Consider the following 24,981-nt stretch of genomic DNA (forward strand, 5'->3'; position numbering starts at 1 on the left):
GACTACTTCCCGATTAAATTTAACTTAAGGAATGGCCCTTGTCCAAGCTTCTACTTTGCCTACCCAAGACACAAAATCCTGCCTTCGACCTCACTTTTCCAATCCCTCTCCCCTACTTCTTACTGCAGAAGGCAATTAATAGCACAATTCTTTCTGCACTTCTCAACTAACCAGCCTCTGTAAAACACTGAGTTTACTGCCGCACCAAGACCCACAGCAAAGAACTCCAAGACCTTCAATTAAATCTACTGCAGGCTATTAAAAACTGCATGGGCAGTACCACTGACTGAGGGCTTGATGGCCCTGGTGATGTAGGGAGGGGCCAAGCAAAGTATATCGGATGGTATAAAACCTGGGTTGGAGAAAATCATGTATATGCAAGATAGATGTGTCTGGTTTCCATCTCTTCCAACTGTAGTCCTGGTCCTGCAAAGACTTTCACGCATGCTTAACTTTAGGGACCGTGACTACTGCATAAAGCCAAGCTTAAATCTTTGCCAGATACAGATGGAAAGGTGTGAAAATCATCCTCCGAAGAACATAACCACTGTCAAACTAGGGCTCTCGGTGGGATCCTACCGGTACAGTTTTGTTTGAAATGGGACTACGTCAGCACGAACGAGGTAACTTTTAGAGTGCACCAGCAGGCTCTACACATGGCAGGCAGAGAGCAACACGGTAGAGTGCTTTTGATACCACACACCCCTAGTTCTTACTGCAGTGCTGCATAGTCAAGCCTTCAGCATGTGCTTCCTCTGGAGCAAGCTGTGGGATCACTAATGGTGTTCAATTTCTATACCATATCGTGGTTCAGCAGGAACATACTGCGGACAGCTGCAAATGGGCTGAGACTACACAAACAAATCACATCAAAATAATTTGGATTTTCAATGTTGAGTGCTACAAGTGGCAGGTAAATTACTAGCAAGGGCATGCAAATACAAAGCCAGAATGCTTTGCTGTATTTCCTGCCTTTATTACTTGTGATTCAGCGGAGGCCCTCTAGGCCAGTGGTTCTCAAACTTTTTTTCTGGCGACCCAGTTGAAGAAAATTGTTGATGCCTGCGACCCAACGGAGCTGGGGCAGAGGGGTTTGAGGTGTGGGAGGGGCTCAGGGCTGGGGCAGAGGGTTGGGATGAAGGGGTGAAGGCTGCAGGGTGGGGCCGGGAATGAGGGGTTCAGGATGTAGGGGGGTTCTGGGCTGGGGCAGGGAATTGGGGTGTAGGAGGGGGGCAGGGCTCTGGGCGGGGTGGGGGCAGGCCCTGAGGTGGGGTTGGGGATGAGGGCTTTGGGGTGCAGGAAGGGGCTCTGGGTTTGAGGGGGGCTCATGGCTGGGGCAGGGGGTTGGGGAGCGGGCTTACCTCCAGCGGCTTCTGGTCAGTGGCACAGCTGGGGTGCAGAGACCGGCTTCCCGCCTGTTCTGGCACTGTGGACCGCTTCACCCCAGAAGCGGCCAGCAGCAGGTCCGGCTCCTAGGCAGAGGCGCGCAAGCATCTGTGTGGCTCTCACCTGCAGGCACCACCCCCCAGCTCCCATTGGCTGGAAACTGGCCAATGGAAGTGTGGAGCCAGTGGTTAGGGTGGGGGCAGTGCGCAGAGCCCCGTGGTGTCCCCCCCGCCTAGGAGCTGGACCTGCTGCTGGCTGCTTCTGAGGCGCAGCGCAGTGTCGGGACAAGTAGGAACTAGCCTACCTTAGTCGGGCAGCACCGCCGACGGGACTTTTAATGGCCTGGTCGGCAGTGCTGACCAGAGCTGCTGCGACCCAGTGTCTTACATTCCGTGACCCATTACTGGGTCACGACCCACAGTTTGAAAACCACTGACCTAGGCTATAAAATCCATCAGACAACCTACAGACTGGCTGATGTTCTATTTCGCTGCATGTTCTAAGGCCTTGAACGTGTATTCTGATTCTTGCAGGCTGACTCCTGTGCCCTCATGAAGCCTTGCTGGCCTCCTGGGGACTCTGTGGGGTGCAGCAGTCTGCCCACGCAGATCTCACGGGATGATCGGGGCTCAAGCAGAACATGGATTTTTTTTTTTTAGGCCAGAAGGGACCCTAAAATAATCTAATCTGATCTCCTGTCTAACACAGACCATAGAATGTCATCCATTTACTCCTGAACTGAGCCCAGTACCTTGTGTTTGGCTAACATACCTTCCAGAAAGGCCTCCACTCTTGATCTGAAGAGATCAATAGATGGAGAATCCACCACTGCCTTCCCTTGGCAGTTTGTTCCAGTGATTACTCACCCCTACTGCTACACATTTGTGCTAATTTCCCATTTGAACTTCATCTGGCTTTTACTTCCAGCCATTGCTTCTCATGTCTTTCTCTGATAGAGTAAAGAGCCCTTCAGTACTTGGTCTTTTCTCCCCATGAAGGTACTCTCACATCCTAATCAAGTTACCTCTTAATCACCTTTTTGATAAACTGAACAGACTGATTTCCGTTAGCGTCCCACTTAACCCTTTAAGTCACGAACTCACCCCTACCTTCCTGCCAGAGATTACAATCATACCCCTCTCCTCCCAACCCTTTTCTGCCCACAAACAAAACAGCCCTAGAAAAACTCGGAGTGAACGGAACATACTGGGCTTGGAAAAGCAGGACCCTCCAGTCAGCTGTTTTGAGCTTTAGGACGTTGGGCCTCTTCTCATAGTCTGTCGCCTTTGATGCCAATGCATGGTGCACGCTGACTGCATTTTTCAGATCCTCCTCAAACAAAACCTTTTCTGGTTTATATTCATCCTGCAGTAATTACAACGAAAAGACGGCACAAGTTATTTCAGGTTGTTCATCTCTTCCTTTAACCTAACACAGTCATGTTCCATGAAAAGCCATTAGCAATGATTATAAAAATATCAGTCATCGGTCCTATAAACATTTCCATTTTTGAGTTCTTAAAATGTTACCCTTTAAGATTCTTTAATATCTCAGCAAGGAAGTGAAGGAATTCCACCACCTTCCCGACAAGAAGAGGGAAGAACAGTAAGTGTCATGAAGAGGTTAAATATATCCTAGAGGGCTACATTCCTCAGTGTTCTTAAGTCATACCCCAGAAACTGATTTTGGATCTCACATGGTGTCGAACCAGTGTAAAATCAGAATCAATAAAAAAACCCAGTGCAATCTGAGACACAGCAGTGTTGTAAAGTGAAGCCGCGAAGACACTAGTCAACCAGGGGTTGTGCATACGTGTGCAACATATGAAGGTGGTACAGCCAGCCAAAAATAGGGCATTCCAGAGGCATGTCAAGGGACAAGTCACCTCCTGGCAATGCTGCACTGGTGTAAGTTTACACCAACTTGCTTAAAGAGAAGTTGCAAATAGCACTTAACCTCTATCCATCCCTAACCTATGACCACATGATGTTGATCAATCTTGATGTCAGATGTGTCTCGTTGGGACTCCTGGTGCTGAGCAGGGTGGAGCATAGCTGCCACATAATGGGGATCTAATGTTTCAGGGGGGAGAATAAGCTCTGGCCATGGGTGATCTGTCTCCGTGATTATCAGACACTACTGGGCAGACCTGCTCTAGGAACAACAATGCACGGTGCAGCAATGCTTTAAATGGAGGCCCCGCTTAAGGGAACTGACTCATTTGAGTGCCCCGCACTAGGTCAGGTCCTCAGCTGGTGTAAATCAGTGTAACTCCATGGAGCTGGCCAATTGAGCACGATTAAACCTACGTGGGAATTCTAAGGATATACACGCCACTCTGCAGTCAGAGCTAACTAAGTTGGTGCCAAGCCTGGAATTACGGGTTTCCTCGACTCACCACCTTGGCTAGTTCAGTGTCCACACAAATTAAACCATTGACTTGCTGAGTTAGGGTTTCATCAGGATTCCGCCAGGTGGCTCACGCAGCAGGACACAGCCTGCACCCGATCTTCACACTGCGGGTGTAAGCACACCACTCTCATGGACTGATCATCTCTGACCCCCGAGTGCAGGACAGAGCTTTCCATCCCCCCCACCAGGGTCATGGAGTGGCTGTGCTGGTTTTCCCCCAGAGACGCCGATGATCCGGGTGGTTTTCTCAGACACAGGATCCATGCAATGGTGGGTCTGGTAGGTCATTATCACTATTTGCTGCCCAAAACCAATGCACTGGCCTGTAGACCTCCCCCTGCCTGTCATTTGCAAGAGTCGCTATGGTTCTGCTAAGACCTGCAATGGAGACAACAAGAGGGTAGGAGACTGGAGCAAAAGAACCCCTCTGAATCTAATCAAATGTGGCATAAGGAGTGTGCATGGTCCCATGGCAAGGAGAAAAGATGGAGATTGGCAATGCTCCATGGAGAGATGCAAGCTGGGATAAGCCTCAAGCCTGCAGTAGTCTGGCTCTAAAACGGTCACCGGATGTCAATGATTTGGCCAGCTACTGCCCTGTCTCACACTTCCCCCACTTCTTGGGAGGGGGGATGATGATAGTAAGTCAACTCCAGCAGTATCTGACTCCCTCCAGTATCCCCCTCCCAAGGAGGCTTCACACCTGGACACGTACGGAGACAGAAGGATCCCTTCTTATCTACGGACCTAAGTCAAACACCCACGCAAATCCTATTGGTCAACTGGCAGCAATACCACTGATTTTGGGCCTCTGTTAACTTCCCTGAAAGCCCTGGGAAGGGAACCATGGAATCTCTTAAAACAATTTTACTTTGTTACTCTCAGACAAAGTCTAGAGGCTTGTGATGGGCAATCAAACTTCCCTCACAAAAGCCCTCAGTCCGGTAGAGCTGATACGGGATGCTGAGACTTGGGCTGAAGGACCCCAGTAGTTGGAGAAAAACAGGCTACACATCTCCTTTAAACAGGCACAACACAATTCCCCTGAAGTTCCACTGTCTGAATCGAAGTCGGCTGGCTCAGACCCAAACCCAGTTACACTGAAGCAGCATGACAGAAGAATTTGGCAGGAGCTCTGGCCTCTCTATCCGCTGAAGTCATCCTTTAATGCAGTGTTCAGTCTCAGCGTCCAACTGAACTCATCTCTCCTTGGATTCCAGGTAGCCAGCCAGAACTGCCTGTTCCATTTCCAGCGGACTCGGGCTGGGCCTTCCTTAATCCATTTTTAGAGAACCCCAGCATGACATTTTGCTGGTTACCAGCTATTGTACAGTGGGTGGACGTCTTCACTGGCTATGCACGATCACTGTAAAACTCTTTTCTTCTAAGGACCCTGTAGGTCTCCAGGAGCAGCTACTTAGGTATGGGCTCTGTCCTTACGTCATTTATTGTCTCAGGTCAATTTTTTTATTTTTATTTTTTGCTAGTCGAAGAAAAGGGTCTGAGCAAATTTATACACAGAATATCCTACCCCATAGCATCACAAAGATACAGTGTAACATCGCAAAAACAGTATCGCTGCAAACAAAACCCAATCCAAATACACCCGGGTGGCCTGCTTTACTGCACCATTTGTCAAGAAACCATTTTTTATTGCGTGAAAACCAGCTCAAGCTCACAGTCTTCTACACACGCATCCCATTTCAGCTCAGGCTAATGACGAGACATTGTGACAGTCTCCAGTTCCACTGACTTCCCGTCACATTAGAATGACAGAGGGCAGGAAATTAATCTGGGACTCGAGGCTTCCATGCACAGGACAGACGTTATAAGCTCGTCAAATTTCTGAGTTTATATAATCTTGGGAAGATGTATTTAGTTGGCTAATTGCAAGTGTTTCAGCAAAGCCCCTCTGGCAGCCTGGCTGCTCATTGATTCAGAAAGCATCTTTCTCAAATCACTCATTTAATAATGGAACAACAGGCAAGACAGCAGTTAGCACTGGCCCTGTTCCACTGAATATGTGGCCATAGGCTCTGATTCTGCTGATGCTTATACAAGTGTAAACTTGGAGTTACCGTCCTTTAGATACCCACTGTAATAGGTGTCTTTGAAAAAAGAAACATGGATAGCAAATCGTGTGAGAGCAGAATCAGGTCCATGTTGCCCTTTGGAAGATGATATATCTACCAGTTTTCAGAGTAGCAGCATTGTTAGTCTGTATCCTCAAAAAGAAAAGGAGTACCTGTGGCACCTTATTTGTTAGTCTCTAAGGTGCCACAAGTACTCCTTTTCTTGATATATCTACCAGTTATTCTTACTGTGCATCTAGAGGTCACTGCTGAGATTGGGGCTCCATTGCGCTGTATAGAGATAGAGTATTCTTGAAGCGAACAGCTCACAATCTCGACTGACAAAATGTGGGAGGGCTAAAAGAGGCACAGAGAAGGGACATGACTTGCCCAAGATCATACATATGGCAGAGCAATGCAATTCTCAGAAGAGCTTCCACGGAAGCCAAGGTAGCTAGAGCTTTTCTGGAAGTTAGGATAATTTGCATATCATTCAGGCTTTGTATACACTAGCACTTTTGTTGGCAAAAAACTTTTGTCGGTCAGGAGTGTGAAAATACCACACCCCTGACTGACATACGTTTCACTGACAAAAGCACCGGTGTGGACTGCCCATAGAGTGGCTACACGGGAGATTATGCAGCCGCGCAGCTACAGCTGTGCTGTTGTAAGGTCCATAGTGTAAACATAGCCTTTGTGCTGAAAACCACAGTTCTGTAGCTTTCACTACAATTAAGCATGCCAGACTCTGCAAAAATCCTGTTTCTCCTGAAACAATGAACTTCTGGACTGAGATTTTTCCATGCTTCGTTTCTCCCTAAGGTGGATTTCGTGGAATCAAAACATTTTGCGGAAGCCTGTCACTTCTGACAAAAAGCTTTGACGGGAAAAAGTCGAAACCAAGTTTTGACTTTCTCGTTTCCTTTTGATATGGTAAAACTGTTTTGTTTCAAGTTTATCATTTAGTTTGGTCTTTTATATTTAATATTTCAACATTATGTAAAGTCAAAACAATTCGATGGTTCCAAACTGAATTTTTGTTCACTGCAGGAAATTTCAGCATTTCATGTTGATCTAGAATAAAATCCCCGCCCTGTTTCTGGCCAGTTTGAAGGCAAATCCTCCCCCTAGCCTCCTCTCAGGCCATGTTTAACGGACTAGTGTCTGACTTGCATCATGGCAGACAGGGGTCTCAAGAAGGGATCTGAAGAAGGTGGTAGAGGCCTTCTGCATCAGTTCAGGAAAGAAGGTCCATACACACAGGCAGCATGGAAGGTAGCACGGAGATATGTGTGTGACAAACAGGCAGATGATGTTGTCTTCACTGGTAGGGCAGAACGTGTGAAGCCGTGAATGACAGCAGCAGACGAGTAGGGATGGGCAGAGTTAAGAAAGAGAGAGAGAGACGTCATCAGAGTGACAGGCAGGGAGAGGATCTGTGTTCGGACTGGAGATGTGCCATGTGGGTCTTGGGAAGCCAGAGCGGGTGCCCAGCTGAAGGGAGGCTCCAACAGGAAAGGGTTGGGAACCCTTGCTTTATCCCTCTCAAAGAAAACTATTTCTTTTACCTTTTGCAAGTAAAGCACTGTTCCCTTCAGCACAGCATAGAAGGTTTTCCAGCCACGCTTCCCTCTGGGAGCTAAAGAGAAAACAAAAGAAATGCAACCCATTTAACTCAAATCCATTTTACCCTTCGTCTAGGCAACAGGAAACCTACATTAATTCTGCATTCAACGACTCTTGTATTCTGCTTTTCAAAGGGGAGCGTAACTAGCCAGAGTGCCTGCTTTGCAGCTAGGGCCGGGGGAAACAAAACAGCCAAGATTACAGGCCGGGCCCGGGTCAGCAGGCAGAAAACAGCTGCAGTACAGGTCCCTCTCCTATTCTGCAAGCCTGACAACATGGATTTCACCAGCAGCAGGAGTGGGAAATGCGTGGGCCACACCCTCCCATGCCATTCAGCACAGTCCGAGCTCTGTGTCGCGGCAGAGGCTTAGAGTAGTGCAAGACCACCAGATAGAGGAATTGGAGGGAACTTCTCTAAATGCAGGCAGGCACCACCCATAACTGTTACAGTGCCACTCTGTAGGGGATGGCAAACAAAGCATCCATCCCTCTTGCTGCAGCCACAAGGAAACCAGGATCAAGTTTTCAGCTGCTTCCCCAGTCCCCTCTTCCTAGCAGAAGGAGAGAAAATGATGGAAGACAACTAAAATCCCAGACTAACTCCTATATTAAGATGGCATTAAAGCTGAAGGACCACACCAGTGAAAACACAATAAACTTGTAATTATCCCAAACAAAGCATTACAAAGCCAGGGAATTCAGAGTTAAAGCTACACTTCAAAGTGTACCCCAAATAAATGTGTTAGTCTCTAAGGTGCCACAAGGACTCCTCCTTGTTTTTACTTCAAAGACATTCGAGCATGTTATGGTGTAAAAATGCACTGTTTGTAGATTCATAGAGCTTAAGGCTACAAGGGACCATTAGATCATCTAGTCTGACTTCCTGCATAACACAGGCCATTACATTTCACCGCATTATTCTCTGTTAAGCCTATTGGTATTTGACTAAAGCATAAATTGTGATGGATTAAAACACCTCTTCCAGCTACAATAAACAGCTCTTTAACCCCATGGTATTTTCTCCCCTTGAAGGTACTTATACACTGTGTAAGTACTGTCACCTTGTTAAGGTTCTCACAGAAGTTTTTAAGTGACTTTAGTGTCTAAAGAAAAGGAGGACTTGTGGCACCTTAGAGACTAACCAATTTATTAGAGCATAAGCTTTCGTGAGCTACAGCTCACTTCATCGGATGCATTCAGTGGAAAATACAGTGGGAAGACAAATCTTCCCACTGTATTTTCCACTGAATGCATCCGATGAAGTGAGCTGTAGCTCACGAAAGCTTATGCTCTAATAAATTGGTTAGTCTCTAAGGTGCCACAAGTCCTCCTTTTCTTTTTGCGAATACAGACTAACACGGCTGTTACTCTGAAACCTGTTTAGTGTCTAAGTGACTTAGAAGATGAAGTCCCATTAACTTTTAATGGAACTTCGGCTCCTAAGTCATGCAGGCACTTTTGAAAAATTTGTCCTAAATGACTTAATCGTGTTTAGGGTTTTTGCAGAAAGTGTAATCTTTAGTCCATTAAGTAATACACATTTTTTATTGTTCTGATTAAGCAAATAGCATAACAAAGGAAGCACACAATTCTTCCTTAAGATTTGTAAAGGGAGTGGACACCACTAGCAAACCTGGAGTGGGATGTTGGTAAAGTAATTCAAAGCCACTGCTCAGAACCTGTTTAGAAAATGAAGTTTAACCAATGAGGTGGCCTAATTATTAAGAAGAATCAGGCCACTCTGATTTCAAAAGAACCTAAATATGGATTTAGAAGTCTATCTTTAGGGTTCCAACTCTGAAAATGTTGACCTTTAAGTTTTGGTTCTAAGACACCCTAGCATAATACATGACACAACCTTAAGATACTTGTACACAATTGAAAAAGTGTAGCAGGTATTCATAGCCCATAATAAAGTCAGATTTTGTTTTCAGTGTTAATCCCAGCAATTGCAATATGAGCTAACACCACATATACATTAACAACAATCGGGAAAACACGGATACGCTCAGTAGTCTCTGCTCTCAAAGCCACATTTCTATCGCTTTCCCCACCCTAAAAAACAAGGCTTCATATTGCAGTGACGACTGCAGTTTTCAACAGTATAAAAATAGCATGTGCACAAATACACCCCCCAGCCCAAAAAGCCCTCAATAATGAGGCCTCCGTTGTAGAGTTACGGCAATGAGGAAATATGAAGTTAAAAGCCGGAAATGCAACCAAACGTAGCTGCACATTTATTATGAATAAGGGGCCAGGAGGTACCAAACAACATCCTATTTCTGAAAGGATGCAAGGTCTAATTTGAACGAGAGCATTATACATCACTAACAAGGAATGACCTGCTCTAGCAGAATAACAGGGTTATTCTGAAAGGCCAGTGAACTTCTACAGGGATGGACCAATCCTTGGATTCTCAGATGGGGACTGTGACAACCAGGGGGGTTGCAAACAGGTGTTTTAAGGGGACAGGACCATCCTTCCCTTCTTTATGAAAAATTTCTGTTGTAAGTTGGAATCACAGATGGCAAAAGTTGAGGACTATTTGGCAAGTCCATGAACAGAACTTACAGTACTTCCAATAAAACTGGTCTGAGTTTTGTGAACACCACTTCGGTTTCTTTAAGCACAAAAGACAAACATTGCTCTCCGATATTACATTTTCATTGCACAAATTCACTAAAGCAAAGGCATGGGTACCATTAATTTTATGCTACTGGGCATGGAATAGTCCTCAAAATGGCCCAATAGTGTTCTTTTCTGCTGTGATAATCAAACTGCTATTTTGTTTCTTATGCCTTCGACAACCTAGATGTAGCAGGCTTGTTCTCGTTCATGGGCACAAGGCCTCAAGCCACTGGAGGGTGAAGAGAGGTACCTAAGAGATAAAACAAACATAAAAGATGCTCACTCCTCTTTCCATCCATATCTGCATGGATTTTACGAGCCAGAAATCCAGTTTTATACACAGCAGCATTGGGATCATGAGGAATGTCCAGGAAGGGGTTATTGGAATGGCCGATCCGAGTGATGGCCTTTGAATGGGGTCCACTATCCTTCTCATCAGTGCCATCAGAGTGAGATTTTTTTTTCTCCTCTTCGTCTCTAAAAAGAGATGAACACAAAGTTTAAGTGAAAAACACATCGCCCAGCGCCATTATCCTGCAAGGTTTCATCTTCTTAATTTCTACACATGCTTTATTTTTCAGAATTTTTCCTCTCTTTAGGTTATTCTAATAAGCATTTTTTTTTACTATGGGCTTGATCTAAAACCCACTGAAGACAGTGGGATGTCTGTCTCCCATTGTCTTCCGTAAGTTTTGGATCAACGAAGTATTTAAGCACAACCCTAACTTTAAACGTTTTGACATAAAAAAGTCATTTTCTAGTGACAAAACTTTTATGGGGAATATTTTCAGCCAGTGCTATTTGTAACTAACTGTTTCTCCGTGGCTTGGGCGCCCAATTCTACCACCCGCCCCTGCCAAGCTCTTACGGAAGTCCGTGAGTGAGAACTGCAGGATCAAGCCCTTGCTTTTGAAGAGACTGCTTCTCCCCTCCTCGCCAGTGAGGAGATATGGAAAAAGCAATCCCATGGCAAATGAATTGGTTTAGCAATGACAAGAAGATATGAATGCTTGAAATCTTTATATTTGTGAGGTCCAGTTATGGAGATCTGTACCTATGCTAATATTTGCCTCTATGAGTTCCAGCCTCTCACTTGACAAACCATCACACTCTCCCAGGACCCCAGATCCACGATGTGGGGGGAGTAACAGGATACCCCTGTTCCCAAACCTAATTCTGGAACAGAGGCAAACAAGAAGCATTTGAGAACTGGCGTTTAAAGGAGGCAGTTCCCGTGCAGAAGGGGATCTCCAGACTGCATGTGCAGGAGGATCACGCAAGTGCAGTTACAAGGCAGATTTCAGAACAGAACTGCAACACTAGTTTACAATACCCTGAATTTTAGCATTATTATTAATAATAATAATATAATAATTTATACTACCATAGCGCCTAGAGGCTCTAGTTGTAAGCGAGGACCCCATCGTATCAGGCACTGTTACAATTCTCAACAATAAATTTAATTTGGGGATTTTCCTTTTCCCAAAAGTAGTAAAATTCTCCATCACAATTTCATTATTTTTTTCCCTTGGTGGGGTCATTTTTTCTGTACACTTCAGACTAAAAAAGGAATCCCAATACCTCCATTTTATAAAAGGTAAAGGCTGTTTCACCAGCAGACTAAAAATACTCCTGTTCTTTTTTTAAAGACACCACTGTTTTCCTGTAATCTACATAACCCTGCTTTGAAAAAGGCCTTACAGATATGGATAATTTGAATGCAGACCATGGATTTGCAAGGATCTTCATTGAACAATTCTTCAAGCATGTATATTATATATTGTGTCTCCATTCACCCTATTCTACACTCTAATTCTTACTTCTATTGCCTGCATGGGGAGCAAACATACTTGTTATAAACAATGGGGGAAATGCTGATCTCTGTGCTCCACCTAAATATCATGCAAATGAAACATATTTCACTTTAGATTATTCTACGCCTAAAATGAAGCAAGTCAAACTCAGTATCCTTCTCCACGATGGAGCCGGTAAGGATCCATCTGATTCTAAGGGCAGAAGGGACCATTATGACCATCTAGTCTGACCTCCAGCATAGCACCAGGCATGGAAATCATACCCATCTCGCCCAACAGTTTAGGGTTGATATTAGGAGAGGATGGCAAGACTTTAACTTCCTAATACAAATGTACACCCACAAGAACCTCGTGGTGATACTGGAGACCCTGAGGGGAGTTTAATTCAGTAGAAGGATGTAAAGTTATATACCAGTTGTTGGGCTAAATTCATCCCAGGCGTAACTCTACTGACATCACTGGAGGTACCTCAGGGATTAATGGTGTGAAATTCCAGCTCCACTCAAGACAATGGGAAATTTGCTCTTGACTTCAGTGATATCAGGATTTCAGTCATTGTCTTTGCCATGTTTCTGTCGCTTCCCCCACCCTAAAAAACAAGGCTTCCTATAGCCCCAGTACAATTATAGCTCCATGTTCCCGAGAGCATGAGGCAAAAATAGTGTCAATCCCTATGTAGTCCGACCCTCCCCCATGTCCCTCACTCTTTAAACTACAGACCGGACGTTTAACACAGCTAGGGGAGATCTGCACCTGTATGTAAACAAGCAGAGATTATGGAGGAGTGGAAGGAAGGGGGAAAAAAAAAGAAAGAACAACTATCAAATTTCCGAGGATCTCCATTTCCCTCATCACACTTCCTATCTCGTTCAATCCTACTAAACAGATTTCATGCAAGAGGAATTGGGAAGCAGCTAAAATAAGGTATCTTTCCTGACAGTGTTCTTCTCTGAAAAGTGACTGTATGAAGGAAAAGAGATATAGGATCCCATATTGAGTGGCTCTCCGCGACTTCCAGATCAGAGCTGAACACATTACAAATCACAAGACATGGTTCATTTTAATAGCCGACGGCTTTGCAATGGCAGCTAAGTTAGCACTTGTCTTTGATGGTACTTGAGAAGGAATGGACCACAGCTCACCCTCCCAGAGCCGCACTTACTCTGCCCTGCTGATAGGAGTATAACTAAAAGCTTTTGCTACTAACTGAAGTGTCCGATTTTGACCACACCAGGGAGTGGATGTGTTGAATACGGTGATGCTTTTCTGTCTACAGGTTCGATAATGAAATTTATGGGAGCCTTTCATGAACTTCAGTGGGCTTTGGATACAGCCCTGTGGCTGCACTGTAAACAGCAGCATGGACAGCAAGTCTTTTAGAATGATGACAAATCTAGCCAGTAACAAGCGATAAAGAACGAGATGAGGATCATGTAGCAGTCCTCCATATATCATTTATCAACCATATATCACATATTACCCTGCTCTGCCCCAGGTCTTTAATCCACCACGTACCAATTGCTGTCAAAGCTCGGAAACCCTGGTTTAGCCTACAGGAACAAAGAGAATCTCTGGCTATCAAAGAGACTCTGACCAGATTAACAGCATTTCTTCACACTTCAATATCCTGACTGCGCTGACCTAGCACTACAACAGCTTCACCGGTGGTAATAACGTGCTGCTCCATCCACTGTGACGGAGCCGACTGTTCTCATGTGTCCACCCTCCTTTGCAGGCCAATCTAGAGGGGCGGGGAGGAGTTATGGTCCCTCTCTTTTCAGGATAAGTAGTCCCAGAGCCCAAGCACTGCTATTGTGACCAGTGACCGCACAACGAGGAAGGCGGCTTCGGGCTCAGCCCTTCACAGCCACTACTCGTAGTCCAGCCCTAAGATAACAGGATTGCCATTAGAGCTGTTCTCAGAATGTGCCCTGCATCAGCTGGGGTTGGAGGTAGCTTGCTCATGAGCTTGGATTGCCCCGGAGACCCAGGCACTAATGGCTGACCAGCCACATACAGCATTCCAGGAGGATGAGGTGGCCCTTCGCCCATACCCCAAATTCCTATCCAAGAAGGGTCTCCGAGTTCCACCTCCGCGAACCTGACTGTATTTCCCCCCGAACCCTACTCACTACCAGGGGAGACCAGGCTGCAATGGCTAGGCATTAAGAGGGCTTTAAGCTACTATCTGAACAGGACTACACCACCCCATAAATCACCTTGACCGAAAACTGTGGGAATAATGCTAGGAGCCAATTGATTCCCACCTAGGTTGTCCATGTGGATTAGTCTCTGTGCACGCTTTCGCCAAGAACGAGATGAAATTCTGGCACATTCCACCAAGCCTAAGGCAGCTGCAGGGGCTGGCCACAAAACGTCTCTGTTGCTGGGATATGACATGGAGCTCCATACATATATCCACGCTGCTTTATTCTAGCTCAGAGCCTCAGCTTGGGAGAGCAGTCCTGCGATGTTTACTCAGGAGAGACTCCTCAGATCCACCCCCTTTGAGTCTTGCAGCTGTCTGTTAATTACCAGGAGCGGGGCTCTCTGCAGATAACGCTCACAGAAAGAAGAGCGGTTGCTCATCCATATAATGGCTGCACACTTCCAGATGATTGCCTGCACGGATTCTTATTACCTGTCCACCTTCCCTAATATTCCAAGTCATAAAACAGATTCTTGGTTGAGCAGAGGGAGCTGAGTGGGGGCTGAGGCTGCTCCCTTTTATGACCCCTCAGGTGGGGACACAAGGGCGTAGACGGGATGCAAGCAGCCCCAATGGATTGTGCACGCCGGGAAGCTGAGCTTGCGTACTGAGGGTGCACGCATCACCCTGGGTGTGGAGCCATGCAGGCAAACATCTCAAAGAGACACAGCTACTCTGGGGTGTAACCCTTTTCTTTAACACCAAAATCCACTACTCAGCACTGACATCAATCTAGGGCTGGTGCATCCCTTTCCTGTTGGCGTATTCATGCCGCAAAGAAGATGAATAAGGGGAAATGCCGATTAATATGGTTAGAAACAGAAGTTTTCTCTTGTGTTTAGCACGGAGTTCTGATGAAGTATTAGCTTGTCAAAAAGCAGATAAGGGCGGGTAGATTGGCCTCTTCTGAATTAAGTCTCTTTAATATTAGGTTGTTGTCAAATTCTCCATAGTTAATCCAAAGACAATACTAGACAACAAGCCAAGAACAGGAAACTCAATCCAAGAGTTGCGTTTCTATTCAGCGATTCCAACACAATGCACTGGAAGGTAAAGGAAGAAACTCAACATCTGTTTTATTTATGTAGTCATGGAACAAACAGAGGATTTATATTTCTGCCTTTTGAAGATGAAGTTTCCTACTGAATTAAATGTCTTTCCTCCTTGCAGACACAGCTGATTTGCATAACTAACAACTTTCCTTACTTGAGGAGAAGGGAAGTAGAACATGGACTTTTCTAAAGGAAGAGTGAATCCAATGTTTGAGTCTCACGGACCAAAATGATTGTCTCCAGAGTCTAATCACAGTGCAATGTACATAGGAAATGGATTACCATACCGGGGACTGATTTTAAGATCATGAATTCTGCACAGTATACTTACACTGCCCAGTCAAGCTTCTCATTCTTGATCGAATTGTAGAGAGCCTGCAAAGAAAAAGAAACAAGAGGGAATTACTGTTTGGACTCTGTCATATATTTTTCAAGATGCCAATAGAAAATTTGTAACTACCACTAGTAAATGAGTTGCCTCTGAACAAGAAAGAGGATTAGCCATGCATGGCAACTCTTAGACTTGAGCAGGAGCAAGAATACTGGTTTAGGTCGGACAAAAATTTTAGAATATAGGGTCTGAGATTTCAATAATTCTCCAGAGGTAGAAACATCAGATACATTTTTTGTGCAAAATTTTAGTTTTGAAATATCACACAAGCTACTGAAATGCAAAAGACATTGTAAGACCACAGGAATGCATCTGGGGTCAAACCCTGGCTCTATGGAAATCACTGGGACTTTTGCCATTGACTTCAATTAAGTCAATTTCACCCCTGGCTTTTATGGAGATCTGTACCAGAATAGCTTACCTGTGAGACACATCACAAATATCTTGTACATTGCTATAGTACTAAGGGCCAGTGTCTTTGGCACTGAAAATCCCAATTCTTTTGGTGTCAATGGCCTGTTGCGACAGGTCTTTACAAAGTGGTGGCCTGTCGGGGAATTTGAACTCCTGTGGACATCAGATAGTTGGAATGAGCTTCCTCTGAGTGGGAGAGTTCATACCACATTGGCTAAGTGAGTTTGATCAGGTCTCTCTCACATGGTTGACCCATATAGTGGATAAGAGCCTACTACTGCTAACAGCTAATGGAGTAACTCCTTTAATTTAAGTGGCCAAGGCCTGTACTTTTGTTCGTGAAATGCCCCAGGTTCTAGCACAGCGTATACTCCACACTTGGGGGGTACTTTACACACACTAGTAAATTTACTTCAGCTTATTTCTAAACACCCTCCCACACACACACATACACACAAAACTCTGTTAACATCTAGAAGAAGTTGAACTTGAAACAAAACAGACCATTATAATACATGGCTACCAAAATACAACACACCACCTTTGAGCAAATATGGAAATCATCAGCTACAAGGTATGTAACTGTGGGTATCCTTGAAACCAATTCAAGTATGCATACCAATAAACAATAAATTCCTACTGACCAGCACCCGGACAACCTTAACTCTGCCCCAAAACAAAACTCACAATTAGAGCTGTGTGAATAGTGGATTTTTTGGTTCACTGGCAAATCCAAAACCACCAAAACAAAATCTGGTCAAACCAAAAATGAAATTTTTCAAATTTTAAGTGAATTGAAAAAAAAAATCCGCTTTTTAAAATGTTTAAAATAAGATTAAAAGATGTTTCAAAACAAAACATCATTTCAATCTGAAAATTCCAAGGTTTCCTTTTGGCAGTGTTGAAATGGAACATTTCAATTATTTTGGATTATTTTTCCGGCCATCAAAACAATTTGGCAAAATTGACACAAATTCCCAAAATGTTTCTATAAATAAGTAGCCCAGCTCTCCATAGGACTATCAAGTCTCATCCAATCTTATCCACCCATCACACAACTGGGCAGCCCTGACCCTGCAACAAGAGCCTCCCGGGCAAGCCTCAGAAGTCCCATGGAGCCCCACATGGTTCCCAATGCAGGATCAGGGCCTTAATGCTTCACTCTTATTCATACAAAAGTTGGGAAAACCCTGGCCTTTAATTTCACCACTTGCAACCAGGTCAAACAAAGAGACTCTTACAATCCAAATCTCCTCCAATGCCAGGCACAACTGTGCAGCAGTTACTACCACCTTCCAGCCACTGTGCAAAATAATTCCTTGCACCCACAGTTTGACAAATATCACGGAAGAAAAGGCTAGTAGATGCACATACTGGGCCAGATACGGAGGTGTGTCTGAGCTATATTCAGTACCCCCGAGAGGGGTGCAGCATAGATGGCTTTCTGCCACCTGTTCATGGAGCTTAATTTAGCTTCATGGTCTCTCTAACGTGAAGTGACTAGAGCAAGCCTTCATGGCCAGTCTGCAAACTCAGATTTGCAAGCGTGCAGCCTTTCCTGCTCGACATGCTCCGGCATACCGCTATACTGCGGGAGCAGGGCCAGGCCTGAGTGGCACAGGGCCACGGTATCTTTATTTTATCTCTTAAGCAAGATCATAAAATTACGTTCCTTAGATTAAAACAGCAACGGCTAGTGTTGCAATGAAGCATCACATGTACCAGTGTTATCTGTGTTACACCGGAGCACACAGTCCGCAAGTGACAGCCAGGGCCCCATTGTGGTGGGTGCTGGACACACATGTAAGATAATGCAGACCCTGCTCTGAATTGTTTATGCAGTCTATTACTATTGATCTGCAGTAGTTCCCACTGCATGCTAACAGCTTTCCCAGGCCAGTGCTCCACGTAGGCTCATGAACCAAGGACAAACAATTAGACAGCGGTCAGGGAAAGGGGAATATTTATCTAATTTCAAGGCAAGACATCACAAGTGGGTTTAACCAAACATAGGTGGGAGAAGGGGAAAGAGAACCAGGTTAACCTCAATGGTGCAGTTATAAATGAATTAGATCCAGGTTCCTTTTATCAGTATAGCATGAGCTGGAAGAGATGCCTATAGTTAGGGTTGCGAGATACTCTCCATTATGAGCCCCTGTTTTCAGTTTGTTATAACTTTGCTAAACTTCAATTGTTCAGACTGGTATTTCCATGTTTGCTCTCTAGCACAGGCTTGCTGGAGACAGGGTATGAAGAGGGAGGAGTTTCAGTTAAAACTGTTCAGCTGTTTCCAAGAATGAGGTTAGGGAAAAACAGATAGTTTTGCCAATGTCAACTTTTTGGCCAGTTATTTTTTTGAAGAGCTCTAGCACCCCCAGACTTTGTAGCAGGGATTGGAAATTTGGCAGAAGGATGGTCCTGGAGTCAAGGAGGTGCCTTTTGTTGTAATTCTGAAAGTCCAGCCAGATCTGGGTTGAGTTAAAAAAGAGTTAAAATGGTTATTTGCACACACTCAGTATTACTGATTACAGGTTTGCTGCTAAAGATCTCTGGAGATCCATCTGCACCGGGCACACTCCAGCCCAACAGGAGTGTGCCCGGTGCACAGTGGGCACAAAACCAGAGCTCCAGCTGGGGAAGGCAACAGCGACTACCTCACTAATTTTACCTAGAGGAAGGTACTTGTGGTTGGGACCAGCAGGAGACAATGGGTTCTAGTCTCAGCTCTTCCACTGACGGACATTAATTAGGTGCATTACTCAGCCCTCATTACTGAACAAGGCCTGACATTTCTACTTTAACAGGGTAGTGGGCATCATACACCCAGTCATATGATGGGTGTGTGGGGAGGAAGAGAGAGTCCCCAAGAAAAACAATATATTCTCTCCACAAGATAAATAGATAGATATTCTTTTATTATTTACACAATGGACAGGAACTCCTCTCTAGCCCCTTTCTCCTCTCACCGCTACAGAGGGTATTCCAGAGAGAGGATGGATTGTCTGGTAGTGAGAGTCCTAGCTTGGGCTGCTGGAGATTCAGGTTCAAATCCTGCTCCACCACAAGCATCCTGGGAAAGTTACATCGTCTTTCTGTACCTCGTTCCCCACCTGTAAACCAGGGATAACAGCACTGCCCTGCCTCACAAGACAAATACATTAAAGATTGTGATGCGCACAGACCTAACAGTAGAGTAACTTCTGCAGCCTCCATGGCCCTAGCAGGTATGCAGTGGGGAAGAGAGGCAATGTTTCCCAGTGGGTAGGGGGCTGGGCTGGGCATCAGCAGACCTGGGTTTCCTAGCTCTGCTACTGACCTGTTTTGGACCTTGGGCAACACGCGTCACCTCTGTGTGCTACGGTTGCCAAGCCTCCAGGATTGTCCTGGTGTCCCCAGGAATTAAAGATTATGTCATGTGATGAAATCTCCAGGAATACATCCAACCCTAACTGGCAACCCTACTCTGTGCCTGTTACTTCAAAGGCTTGAACCAGCGGGAGGCACTATACAGTTTGCCTTTCCCATTTAGATGGTAGCTCTAGGACGGTCTCTCGTTCGGGGTTTGTACAGAGACTAGCACAATAGTGCCCCAGTCTTCTGTTGTGTCTCTACGTGCTCCTTCAATTCAAGTACCTGCAGCGCTGCTTAAAGGGGCAGCAGACAACTTCTGACTCTGCTCTCTGCACCTGCAGAGTAGCGCGCAGATGCCCTCTCCTTCTCCCACGTCACCCTAATGCACAGCAGAGGTTTGGTGATGCTCATGCTCCCCATGTGACAACATGCACTAGATCCAGTGCGGGGCCCAGAACAAACAAATCACCTCCCCACCCCCCCAGTGTATTACCGCAAAAACACAGGAAGAGTCAACGTTCATTCAGAGTGGGAAGGCCTCTCCAGTGGACAGGGCACTGGGTTAGGACACACGAGAGCAGGCTTCTATTCTCAGCTGGGCCACAGACCCGTTGCATGACCCTGAGCCGGCCTATGCTGTGCTCTGCCAATGGGCATATCCCTCGTGTTCCTAACAGGGGTACTGAGAGGCAAAACATCCATTAACAAATGTGAAATGCTCACATACTACAGCGAGGTACCTAGACAGATTCCTTCAATCTCCGTCAGTCACAGGGGTCATCCTTAAACAATGTGACCTCAGTACCTGAGGTATTCACTGCACTTGCTATGGGGAATAACTAGAGAATATTGAGGCAACGAACAAGTTTTTAAAGGTAACCAATATATTTACACATCTTGGGGCAAGGAGCAGTTACTGAGCAGAAGCTCAGGGTGTATCCCATTCTCACTCTCTGATGCAGCTGCTCTGCATCAGTCCAGGGATGCAAAGCAACTGTAAACGCAGTTTAAGATGTACTATCTCACTGAATCAGGCCCCGTGAGATTCCTTATCATCATAAAACCCCTCCGAATATTTGAAAGCCAGTGGCAGATCAACACATACAGCCTGAGGGCCTACACTGCCATTTTATGGCTACTCTCTAAGGCCCTGATTCAGAGAGCGACATTCTTTTAAAGGTTTCAGAGTAACAGCCGTGTTAGTCTGTATTCGCAAAAAGAAAAGGAGTACTTGTGGCACCTTAGAGACTAACCAATTTATTAGAGCATAAGCTTTCGTGAGCTACAGCTCACTTCCTCAGATGCATATCGTGGAAACTGCAGCAGGCTTTATATATACACAGAGAGTATGAAACAATACCTATTCCCACCCCACTGTCCTGCTGGTAATAGCTTATCTAAAGTGATTTCCAGCACAAATCCAGGTTTTCTCACCCTCCACCCCCCCACACAAATTCACTCTCCTGCTGGTGATAGCCCATCCAAAGTGACAACTCTTTACACAATGTGCATGACAATCAAGCTGGGCTATTTCCTGCATAAATCCAGGTTCTCACATCCCCCCCACCCCCATACACACACAAACTCACTCTCCTGCTGGTAATTGCTCATCCAAACTGACCACTCTTCAAGTTAAAATCCAAGTTAAACCAGAACATCTGGGGGGGGGGGGTAGGAAAAAACAAGAGGAAACAGGCTACCTTGCATAATGACTTAGCCACTCCAAGTCTCTATTTAAGCCTAAATTAATAGTATCCAATTTGCAAATGAATTCCAATTCAGCAGTTTCTCGCTGGAGTCTGGATTTGAAGTTTTTTTGTTTTAAGATAGCGACCTTCATGTCTGTGATCGCGTGACCAGAGAGATTGAAGTGTTCTCCGACTGGTTTATGAATGTTATAATTCTTGACATCTGATTTGTGTCCATTTATTCTTTTACGTAGAGACTGTACAGTTTGACCAATGTACATGGCAGAGGGGCATTGCTGGCACATGATGGCATATATCACATTGGTGGATGTGCAGGTGAACGAGCCTCTGATAGTGTGGCTGATGTTATTAGGCCCTGTGATGGTGTCCCCTGAATAGATATGTGGGCACAGTTGGCAACGGGCTTTGTTGCAAGGATAAGTTCCTGGGTTAGTGGTTCTGTTGTGTGGTATGTGGTTGTTGGTGAGTATTTGCTTCAGGTTGCGGGGCTGTCTGTAGGCAAGGACTGGCCTGTCTCCCAAGATTTGTGAGAGTTTCATATTCTCTGTGTATATATAAAGCCTGCTGCAGTTTCCACGATATGCATCTGAGGAAGTGAGCTGTAGCTCACGAAAGCTTATGCTCTAATAAATTGGTTAGTCTCTAAGGTGCCACAAGTCCTCCTATTCTTTTAAAGGTTTCAGAGTGGTAGCCGTGTTAGTCTGTAACAGCAAAAACAATGAGGAGTCCTTGTGGCTCCACAAGAACTCCTCGTTATTGTTTTAAAGAATGTGATAAAATCAAGGGGACTTAACCACGTGCTATCCTAAATCGGGGTGTAACCGATCAGAAATTACAACAGTGACATTATAGTTTTGCTAAACATAAGGGTGGTTTTTATTAACTTGAATTTACGCTCTCACAAATCATCATTAGGGTATTTGAAAACAAAAGCATTTCTATAATGTCACATATGCATTTAGCTGAGAAAATTACAGCAACTCATCTGCAAGGACAGGAAAGGGCAGGGCTTGGCAAATTTACCAGAGCCCAGTTAAGCCAGAGGACTAGACCCTGGATCCTTTTGGGGAGCTCCAGCACCTGACTCCTGCTAGTACCTGTCCTGCACCCTCTGCTCTAGCAGGTGGTCGGGAAAGAGCTTTCTGTTTCTTCTACACCCTCCAGAGCCTCGGGGCTTCTGTAAAGGGACAGGGTCAAATCTATTCTATTCTTTCCCCATGTCCTTCCCCTCCCCCAACCAAATATTACTCTGCCTCTCCCAGAACCTCTGTTTCCTGTGTCCCTGTCTCTGCTGCTCCTCAGTGCTTTCCTGAGCAGCAGCTGAGGTCTGAGGTTAACATCCCCTCCCTAACTGCCAGGGAAAACTTCCCCCGATGAATGGGCGGGCGAACCTTTAAGGGAAGGGTGTTTTACTCCACCTCACTTTAAAGCTGAAGCCCACCTGGAGGAATGGAACTAAAAGAGTCTGTATATTTTCAAAGGCACTCGGCTTTGGCCTCATTTTGCTCCTATTGAAGTCAGAAGCAGAACACTGAGAGCCACTGACAACTCCTCCCTGTACATAAAGTATGTACTGTATTTTAATGAGCTAAGTCACATTATTATGACAACCACCACGAAACTCCTGAATGCATTAAACTATAAGTTACCACCCATTCGATGATTAACTCTCATTCCCCCAAGTTCTCATGTGTAAGAGTCACTGAGTCACCAGAGCCATGTACTCCAAAGTCTACAACATCTGCAAATCTTGGACGAGCCTACGAGACAGTCACGTAACACAAAACGAACGCACAACCGAGTGTGAATGCAGAGATGAAGATGCAACTAATTATCCCAGCTGGTTATTGCTGAGAGGTAAATCATTTAGCTAATAAGAAAGTCAGGTAATGCAAAACCTTCCAGTGCAGATGAAAGCCAGGTCAGCAGGGTTCACTGTGCTGATGAGCTGCAGGGGAACGCTGCATGAGCCCCTTCTTTAAAAAGCCAGCCATGAGGCCTGCTAAAGGAAAATAGGGACTTTCTTTAAGAAATAAGTAGATGATGCTGTCTCTTGTCCAGGCTGGCCAATAGGAACGGATTGCCAGGACTGAAAGGAACAGACTGCTAAAGGCTGGCTCTGCTGGCTAACATTCACTAGCCTGCCTGCACACACCCAGTGCTTCCATGATCTCAGCAGCTACTGAAAAGGGAACTCCCACCTGGCGTGTTCTCCTGCCTCTCCCCCAGCTTCCAGGTGCACCTGGGAGATGCACCAGGTAGCCCTCACAGTCGTCATCAGACATTCCAGCAATGTTCAAGAAAGAGAGGGGCCACGCCACAGCTGATGCATGGTGTGGAAGTCCTTTGGCTACTGCAGCCTGCCTATTGCCTTGCCAATGACCTCCCCGCCCCACCCCAGGTGGTGCTAAAAAGCCAACCTACAGCCCTCTCCAGTCACCCACCAAGAGAAGACCTGCTCCCCACCCCCACGAGCCTGGGGAAATACATTCTCCGATACCAGCTGGAGGAGACTGGGTGAGAGCTGGAAGGAATGGAGGAGCTGAAAGGGGGAAATGTGCGGGAAGGATGGATGGTTTTGCGGTGGGTGGAGGGAAAGAATAGGGGCTTGATAAGGATTTTGGGGGAGGGGAATTTTGAGAGCATCACCAACTGAGGCAGAACATTTTTGAGGGAGCCTCCTATTTTAAAAAACATTGTCCTTAGAACAAAAGCCTGTGTCATCCACACCAGCAGCAGAAAGTGGAGACGGAAGGCTCGCCACGCTCCCGAGAGCAGAGGGTGAAACGCTGCGCAGGGTACCTGTGCGCTGTAATCTCGACACATCAGGCTAGCTAGAAGGCTCTGTCCTGCACTTGCCTGAGCTTTTCATCAACACTATGGTTAAAGGGAGCCTATTGCATGACTGCGGACAAAGCTGTTGGCGAGCTGCACAGAACCCAGTGCGGACGGATGAGAGATGTGCTCCAGAATACGGCAGCACTCGCAGAGCATATTTCAAAAATCTAGGTGGGGCATTTCACCATTCATGTGCCTTTGCGAAGCCGGCTTAAGCTTTTTGCAGCTCGCTGGTGGACTGCTGTACCTAGGTATGTCTGTCTGGAGAAAAAGCTGTCAGCCAGGCTAGATCACGCAGTAGGGCATCAGATGCATTTCACGTGACCCACATTTGAACCCAAGTCTCCAGAGGTGACCAAGCTACGTTAACCTGCTGCGCCATCTACACATGCCAACCTGCTGGCCAGCAGCTTTGAAAGCTGCAGATGCGGTTAGCCAGGTCCATAGTTCAGTAGCTAATGCTAATGCATCTCAGTTGTTGTTTAGCAGTAAATGAATGCGAGTCAGGACAGCTGGGTTCTGTTCCCTCTGTGCCACGGGGCAGATCACATGACGTCTCTCCACTCATTTCTTCTAGCTATAAAATAAGGCTAATGCTAGGGGAGGGAAAGCTCAGTGGTTTGAGCATTGAGCTGCTAAACCCAGGGTTGTGAGTTCAATCCTTGAGGGAGCCATTTAGGGATCTGGGGCAAAAATTGGGGATTGGTCCTGATTTGAGCAGGGGGTGGGACTAGATGACCTCCTGAGGCCCCTTCCAACCCTGATATTCTATGATTCTAGTCCCCTTTGCTAAGTCCTTGAAGGTCCTGAAAGGGTGTGCAAGTGCCAGGTACCACAGAAGGAGTTTGTTGCTGGAGGGGCAAGGAGGGACTAACAGACCAGACCCCACTCCCCCAGCCAGTGGGCTAGAAACATCTTCCAGCCCGGTGTCGACTATGACAGGCCCTTGGGTTTTTTATTCCAGAATCTCCAGTGTACCAGGTATGCAAGCAGGTGTAGGTGGAGAAGGGAACATAGCCACAGGGGAACAGGCTATAGGCTCAAGCAGAACACAAAAAGAGAATTTATACACAACCAGG

At 45.8% G+C, this 24,981-nt stretch overlaps 1 protein-coding gene across 4 annotated transcripts in view; it reads right to left on the reverse strand.

The window, feature by feature from the left end:
* PSD3 (pleckstrin and Sec7 domain containing 3) overlaps positions 1-24,981 on the reverse strand; it is a 153,964-nt gene that overhangs the window by 19,310 nt on the left and 109,673 nt on the right. For all 4 annotated transcript variants that reach the window (XM_073345935.2, XM_073345940.2, XM_073345943.2 and 1 more), the window contains 4 exons: positions 15,531-15,574; positions 10,408-10,601; positions 7,439-7,509; positions 2,594-2,751 (listed from right to left, as the gene is read on the reverse strand). In XM_073345935.2, coding sequence (XP_073202036.2) covers positions 2,594-2,751; positions 7,439-7,509; positions 10,408-10,601; positions 15,531-15,574 — 467 coding nt within the window. The remainder of the gene's footprint in view (positions 1-2,593; positions 2,752-7,438; positions 7,510-10,407; positions 10,602-15,530; positions 15,575-24,981) is intronic.

Source organism: Lepidochelys kempii, chromosome 5 (assembly GCF_965140285.1).
Source record: "Lepidochelys kempii isolate rLepKem1 chromosome 5, rLepKem1.hap1, whole genome shotgun sequence".
NCBI classification, from domain to species: Eukaryota; Metazoa; Chordata; order Testudines; family Cheloniidae; genus Lepidochelys; species Lepidochelys kempii.